Below are 8,265 nucleotides of genomic sequence, written 5' to 3' on the forward strand. Positions count from 1 at the left end.
GTTGTATAGATTCTGGAAATCTATATTCATTCCTACTTATGAAAGTAAGCCATAAGGAATGAAGGCCTATTAGAATTAAGGCCATAACACTTTTTTTCAGGCCATGGTTCTTAGAGAAATAGAAAAGAAATTTCAGTGATTAATCAGACTGTACCTTTAGTTCTGCTCTGTAGATCTGAATTAGAACACATAGTAAAAGATGAAATACTTATGTATATATATTTTGTCTACGAATGAACAGGTTAGGAAGTAAAAAAAAAAATATTTTTAGTCACCTACTTTTTGGAAAGAAATGCCATTTTTTTAATAGAGTCCCTGAAGGCTTGTTTGACTTGCTTATTCCATAGAGTATAAATGAAAGGGTTCATCAAAGGGATAATGGAAGTGTTGAGAAGGGCCACCACCTTATTAATGGCCACACCTTCCTTTGCTGGTTTGATATAGATAAAGATGCAACTCCCATAAGTGATGGAAACTACTATCATATGGGAGGAACAAGTAGAGAAAGCCTTTTTTCTTTGCTGAGCCGAAGGGGGTGTTAGAATAGTCTTGATGATGTTCATGTAAGACACAATTACACAGACTAGTGTGAGTATGAGGGTCAGCACCGCTATGATTAAAACAAGTTGCTCTATAAATTGAGTGTCTGAGCATGCAATCTTCAGAAGAGGAGATGCATCACAGCCAAAATGGTCAATGAGATTGGAGTTACAGAAGTCTAGCTGAACTCCCAGGCTAAGTGGTGGTAGTATGACAATTAGCCCAATCAGCCAACAGCAAAGGACCAGAATGGTACAGACCTTTTCACTCATGATGGTGCTGTAGTGCAGGGGCTTGCAGATGGCCACGTAGCGGTCATAGGACATGGCAGTTAGAAGAAAAAATTCTGTTGCCCCGATGAGGATGACAAAAAATAACTGGATAGCACAAGCATTATAGGTCACTCGTTTGTCTCCAGTTGTCATGCTGTACAGGAATCGAGGAACATAGACAGTTGTGAAGATTATTTCTAAGATGGAGAAATTCTGAAGGAAAAAGTACATGGGTGTTTTAAGGTGAGAGCTCACCAGAGTGAGGAGGATAATGACTAGATTTCCAGCAACAGTGGAAGTGTAGGTGAGAAACAGAAACACTGAAAGAAAAACCTGTAGTCTTGGGTCGTCTGTTAATCCTAGTAGGATGAATGTTGTTATTGCAGAATGATTTTTCATCACTATCTTCAGATACATAAGAAGTCTGTATTAATAGATTATAAGTGTTTAATCTGAGGAATAGAATATAAAAATAAATTTCAACAAGCTATGTAGAATACAGTAGTGAATCAGGAAGCGGCTGCTGCTGCTGCTAAGCCGCGTCAGTCGTGTTCGACCCTGTGTGACCCCATAGACTGCAGCCTACCAGGCTCCCCCGTCCCTGGGATTCTCCAGGCAAGAACGGGGGTTGCCTGGGAACTCCAGGCAAGGAGTGGGTTGCCATTTCCTTCTCCAATGCATGAAAGTGAAAAGGGAAAGTGAAGTCTCTCAGTCCTGTCCGACTCTTAGCGACCCCATGGACTGCAGCCCACCAGGCTCCTCCATCCATGGGATTTTCCAGGCAAGAGTACTGGAGTGGGGTGCCATTGCCTTCTCTGAATTAGGCAGCAGATGAACATTTTAAAGCTTTTACTTGATCATCAATAATCATGATGTAGAAAAGTGATTGAATCATACTTCATTTCCCTGGACTCTACATTAAATTCGTTTTCAGAATGTTCATGAAAAGCATTCATCTGAAATTTTATTTCCATTCTAGTTACAGGATCAATTTTAATGTCTATGTCACAGTCCTCTGAAATTTTGGCAGCCACCGTGTTATCCCTAATCCTCAGTATAGAATAGGAGACTCACAAATGTTGAGTAATAGAAACAGATGCATAAAAGTTTTATCTTCCTAATTGTTCGTACAACATGTCAACAAGTCATTCTTTTACCTTATGGTAATAAAAACACCACCAGTGCCTTAGTTGTACTATTTTTCATGCTTTGCAAAAGTTATCCTTTTCAAATAATTTCTTAATCATGTTTTTACTATTTGAGTGACCTAGGAACAGTCTTGATGCTGAAGCTGAAGCTCCAATACTTTGGCCACCTGATGTGAAGAACTGACTCATTGGAAAAGACCCTGATGCTGGGAACGATTGAGGCAGGAGGAGAAGGGGATGACAGAGGATAAGATGATTGGATGGCATCACCGACTTGATGGACATGTGTTTGAGCAATCTCCAGGAGTTGGTGATGGACAGGGAAGCCTGGCGTGCTGCAGTCCATGGGATCGTGGAGTCGGACACGACTGAGCTACTGAACTGACTGAACTGAGGAACAGAATGAGAGTTACCATGAAATTTCCTAAGTCCTATCCCCCTCCAGAATTTCTACTTTGAGCCCCTTTCATAATAGATAATGTGCTGAAAGATTAGTTTGTGTCTCTCTTGTGTACCAGTTTTAACAGCATGCTTTTTTTTTTTTTTTCTCCTGAATTCCTGTTTCAACAGGAATTCCATCTGTTGTCTAACGTTCCACCCATCCTAAGCCTTCACAGATCACTGACCAATGGGATGTTCTGATGGTTTTCTGGGAAAACAGAATCCTGACCTTAGGCTTCCATGATCCTTATTGGGGTTCTGTAGATTTTGCACAGATATTTAAGCTCCCCAAATCCTTCTGAGGCTATATCCTCCAAGATGCAGAAGAGAGAGAATATATCTTAGGGAAAGAACTCTCTTCTTTGCCATGATTTCTTTCTCTGAGGACACACCTCATCCTTGAAATGTTACTTATCGTTTCTACTACTCTCATGGCTTCAGGAAACCTCTTTGTTCTTAGTCGTCTGGCCCAAGGATAGACTCAGGCTCTGCAGCTATTCCCACAAAGAACAGGTATCATCAGGCATTACTATTAACAAAGACTGAATGACGTGGAGAATAAATAAAACCTGGCTATTAAGTGTGCATGTTCTTAAAAGCAGATAAAGAATCACAATCCATCCTTTTGAGTTTCTGTATGTGATGGCCTCCTGTGTTGTTTCATGTTAAAGAAGCCTACCAGGAAGCCCTTGTGCACTTTTCATTTCTCACATTTCCTATCTGTTCACCCACCACGCCCAGTGAGGAGAGTGATAATGAAATTTTAAGAAGTGTCAGAGCTAGAATTTGGGCCAGTTCACATCAGATCCAAAGCTTAATTGTTTCTAGGAAATTGTAATTTTAGGATTTTTAGTGTCAATTCTAATAATAACACATTAATTAAAATATCAGCTTTTCAAATGTCTTGGTTGCAAACAGTATTTCCAGGGCATCTGGTTTACTTTAGTAAATGAATATAAGAAATCTCCCCATAATACACCATTTTTTTTTTTTTTTGGTAACATGAATGTTTTTTCATGTGATGTTTTAAAATATTACTCAGAAAATACCTTAAGTGATGTTTCCCTCTGAGTTTAGAGAAGGCATTATGTCTTTTCTATTGAGGAGGATTGCCACAGCATGATAGGATTTTTAGACACCTTCACAGGAAAAGTCAGCTCACCTACTGTCATGGGATAAAGGGTTTGCCAGAGTGTTGGAAACCTTTGAATAATGTGAGCCCATCAGATGGCTCTCTAAGGCTAAGACATGATGCTTTACTGAGTCACATATCTTCCCACTCATACTGCTAATGTTCATCTCCTCAGCTCCTTCTGCCTGCATAACCCAGGGCCTACATCCTTGTCAACACACTGACTCCCAGTTAATACCATATTACGTATTGTGAGAATGTTTAATTTAGTGTTCGCAGTTCAGAGGAAATGGCGGAGTGAGATTTTTAGATAACTTCACATCATTGTTTGAATCATTGCTTGAAGAGGAAAATCATTAACGTAAAGAAATTACATTTAATACTGGACTTTTAGGCTAGGACTGTTTCACATCTTGCTATGAAGAATTATAGAAAATTGATATTTTTCATTTTTCTATTTAAAGATAACATTGCTTTTGTCCTTCACAATAAGATACACATGTATTTATCTTCTACATTCCTCTAGAGGGCGTCCCAGGTGGCACTAGTGGTAAAAAGCCCGCCTACCAATGCAGGATATGCAAGAGATACGGGTTTGATCCTTGGATGGGGAAGATCCTCTAGAGAAGGGCAGGGCAACCCACTCCAGTATTCTTGCTTGGAGAATCCCATGGACAGAGGAGTCTGGTGAGCAACAGTCCATGGTGTTGCAAAGAGTTGTACATGACTGAAGCAACTTAGCAGCAACAGCAGCATTCCTCTAGAACTCATAGAATAGTATATGAAAGAAAGGAAGATTCCCTAGAAACACATCAGAGTCCAGTATTATTAATGTGTCTCCATTTGGTCTTACCCTTCTTACCTTAATTCTAATCACTTCCCAGAAAAATGCTCAGGAGTTGTGTTCAGGTTTATTACCACGTTATACAGAAGAAAGTGGCAGCTCAGATTGCTTTTCAAATCCTCTCTGAACGTGAAGATACTTCTTGGACTCAGGTTATTCCATCAGAAAGATCTCACTGCCTTACCCAGGGACTGCATTTACAACTACTTCCATGGTTCCATTTTTCAAACTTTTAGGTACATAAACAACAAACATTTCATACTTACTTTTTGGTTGTTTCCCATAACTTTTCAGGAAATTTAATGCAAAATTTCTTTTTGAGTTTGAGAAACACTAGATGCTAGTGGCTATAATTTTGAGTTAACTTTGACATCCCCTTGAGCCCCACATTTTATTCCAGGTAAGAGTGTCTACAAATGCAAGGCAATATGCAGTGACCTACAAACCAGGACCTTTGCTTTTACCATCACCACATGGAAAATGGAATCTGATGAGAGTTCTTATCTCTCATTAAAATACTATTAAAACTTCTCTGAAGTCTGTGACTGAAAGAATGGACAAACAATGGCAAACAATTGCTAGCAACTCTCCCTGGCTGTAGAAGTGAAGATAGTCAGAGGTCTCTGTGCAAAGAAATGAGTTACTGTATACGTATTCATGAATAGATATAGCATGTGCTTTACTGATTTTATTTGTGTAAGTGCACAGGGAGCCATTAACGGAACAAGCAGAAATGTCCTTGGTGACTCTAATTAAACTACTAATGAATCTACAGTAAAATTAACTTTAGCAAAAAGAAAAAAATTACCCAGATCTTGTGGGGCAGTGTCCACAGAGATAAGAAATGGAATCATAATGGTCATCAGTTGCTGGAAAAAAGTCAGATGATAATTTGACAATCTGATTCTCCTCATATTTGTTTTACATGGTCTAAATGCTGGGATCCATAATGCTTTTTGTACTGGACACACTCATATAATTTACTCAAGGAAGTCCTTCCTATATTATTAGTTTTTAAGATGTCTTATTTCATCAGTTAGGAGAATTAATATTTGCTTATTTCATTCTACTGATCATATAGTTCATCCACTGGTCCTACTTAAAGGTGAAGTGAAGTAAAGTGAAAGTTACTTAGTTATGTCTGACTCTTTGTGACCCCATGGACTATATATATAGTCCATGGAATTCTCTAGGCTAGAATATTGGAATGGGTAGCCTTTCCATTCTCCAGGGGATCTTCCAAACTCAGGGATCAAACCCAGGTCTTCCACCTTGCAGGTGGATTCTTTACCAGCTGAGCCACAGGGAAGCCTAAGAATACTGCAGCAAGTAGCCTGTCCCTTCTCCAGTGGACTTCCCGACCCAGGAGTCAAACTGGGATCTCCTGCATTGCAGGCAGCTTCTTTACCAACTGAGCTACTGGGGAAGCCCAGAATAAACATTTAAAATTGATAGTACTATCACCTCCCTGTGGACTGTAGCCCACCAGGCTCCTCAGTCCATGGGTTTCTCCATGCAAGAATACTGGAGTGGGTTGCCATGGCCTTCTCTAGGGAATCTTCCACATCCAAGGATTGAACCCATATCTCTTGCATATCCTGCATTGGTAGGTGGGCTCTTTACCACTAGTGCCACTTGGGAAGCCCCTTAAATTAGTAGTCATATACTGAATAAGCACACTCTAAACATGCTGGTACCATGCTAAACCTAAAGGTGTCATTTTTCTTAGCAAGAATGCAGGGTTTGGGTGTATGATGCTCAGTGTACACCATTGACCAAAAGTCCAGAGATTGCTCACACTCTTCCACAGTGCTCAGCAGTGCCAGCTTTTCACAAAGTTCAGGAGTTGAGAACTGGAATGTCTGAGCTGGAGTCACATGTCATGGCCTGTGCTGATTTGGAGGCTTCTCCTCATCCAAGATAAACAGTAAAAATCTCATCCACCCTCATAGAATCATAGCCAACACTTCCAATGTGGAAATATCTTCAGATCTTTTATGAATGTGGGTCAGTTATTGAGAGAGGAGGGCAGGCCCTCAAAAGCAGCAATACTGGAGATTTTGCTGAGCAGAGGGAAATAGGGACTGAGGTAGGAAAGGAGAGACCTAGGGAAACCGGGATTTATAGACAGACAGGCTTGGAGAAATGGAATCAAGGGCACACTGACATAAGTCTCTGTCTGCACTTCCTGTTTTTTTTTTTTTTTTATTGATCTATTTTTCTATACTATTGCCAGTATAATTTCAATATTTTTATCAGGAGTGTTTTTATTTATTTATTTATTTTCAGTCTGGGTCCTCTGTATTTCCATATAAATTTTAGAACCAGAAAGTCAATTTATAGAAAAATGATTTGCTAGGGTTTTGATGGAGCTTGTTTTAAATCATTGGATCAACTTGAAAACAATTTACATTTTAGAGTATTGTCTTTCAACAGTATACCTGTTCATTTAATTTCTCTTAATATTTTGTAGGTTTTTCTTTCAGGTACCTATGTGTCTGAGTGTTGGGCTGTGGGTGGTGGTGGATTGGTCACCATGAGAGATCAGGAAGGCCTATTTAAGTGCCAGTCATGACTGCCCCTTCTCTGCTCAGATGCCACTTAATTCCTGGGCCACCTCTCGTCTCAAGGGAGCTGGTCCCTTGGTACTGGCAGCCCACACTCTCCCGTGGAGCTGCACTGTGATGTAAGGGGGGTGGGTGGGTGGATGGAGAGCTCTTTTGGCTCAGGCTAGGGTGGGTGACAGGGTGGATGTGAGAAACCTGCCCGCCTCTGGTGGGTTCTCTCTGCTCTGCCTTGGTAGCAAGCAAGCGTTGTGCACTTCTCCCAAGCTGAGCCCAGGCTCTCCACAGCCTTCCTATTTGTCTCACGGGCCCTCCCACTAGGCAAGGGTCTTGTCTTCCCTTGTCAGACCCCAGGGATAGGGAGCACAATGTGTGGCTCAAACTACTCACTTGCCAAGGAGGAAGCCGCCCATGTAATCTCCCCTCAGTTCCATCCCAGGGGCCCAGATCCCAACCTGATGGTCATTTATCTTCCCTTCCTACTGGATTCCTTGTGGCTCTTTCTTACAGCCTTGGTTGTCCAGGAATCTTTCCTCCTGTCTCTAGTTTTCAGTGAGGATTTCTCCACATGTATGTGTGATGTATTCATGAGAGAAGATGATTGCTGCATCCTATTATTCTGCCACTGGATCCAATCCCCTGCAGCAAGTAAATTTTCTGAGTGCAAGGAGAGAGAGTAGAGAAATAAGGAATAGTTAATAAATAATAAGAGTTGATCCATTAAAGATGGATCCATAAAATTTAATATCCATACAGTGTGTTATACAGATAAAGGAGAAGAGGTGGAAAGAAAAACTTGATGAAATTATAGAGAAAAAATTTTCCTTGTGGTCAATAAGCTTTTAATCACCAAGTGAAAATCAAGATTGAAATAAAAGGAAATATGGACAGTTTCCTCCACTGGAAATTCCTCTGGTGTGCCACAGGAGTCACCCCCCACTGACTTGGAGAGGCAAGGATGAATCCAGCCAATGGGAATTCCACAGCAGGGCCCAGGACCCACCCATACTGTCCATGGAGGACTGGACAGTTCCTGATAATTACAACTCCATCACTGGGCCTCAGGACTTGCCCCTGCTGACTTGGAAGGGCTGGTGGGTTAGAGGACTTGCCCCCTCTGACCTGGAAAGGTGCAGACAGATCTGGTCACTAGCAATTCTGCAAGGGGATCCCAGAACTCCCCTGCTGACCTGGAAGGGTGTGGACACATTCTGCTACTGAGAATTCTGCCAGTGGGACCCAGGACCGATTCTTGCTGTTCTGGGATGGTTCAGATAGCTTCCACAACTGGGAAATCCATCAGTGGGTGTTGGAACCCACTGGA

The 8,265-nt window shown here is 41.2% G+C and overlaps 1 protein-coding gene across 1 annotated transcript; it reads right to left on the reverse strand.

The window, feature by feature from the left end:
- Positions 1–275: 275 nt before the first annotated feature.
- Positions 276–2,643, reverse strand: LOC147372113 (olfactory receptor 6C2-like). The gene is made up of 2 exons (XM_086403962.1): positions 2,620–2,643; positions 276–1,217 (listed from the first exon to the last, which is right to left on the reverse strand). Exon 2 carries the CDS (start codon positions 1,209–1,211, stop codon positions 276–278), a length of 936 nt encoding a protein of 311 aa, XP_086260088.1. The 5' UTR covers positions 1,212–1,217; positions 2,620–2,643.
- Positions 2,644–8,265: the final 5,622 nt, after the last annotated feature.

The sequence above is a fragment of the Bos grunniens genome, chromosome 5, assembly GCF_055505025.1.
Source record: "Bos grunniens cultivar Pamir isolate PY7600 chromosome 5, Bosgru_T2T1.0, whole genome shotgun sequence".
Classification (NCBI taxonomy): Eukaryota; Metazoa; Chordata; class Mammalia; order Artiodactyla; family Bovidae; genus Bos; species Bos grunniens.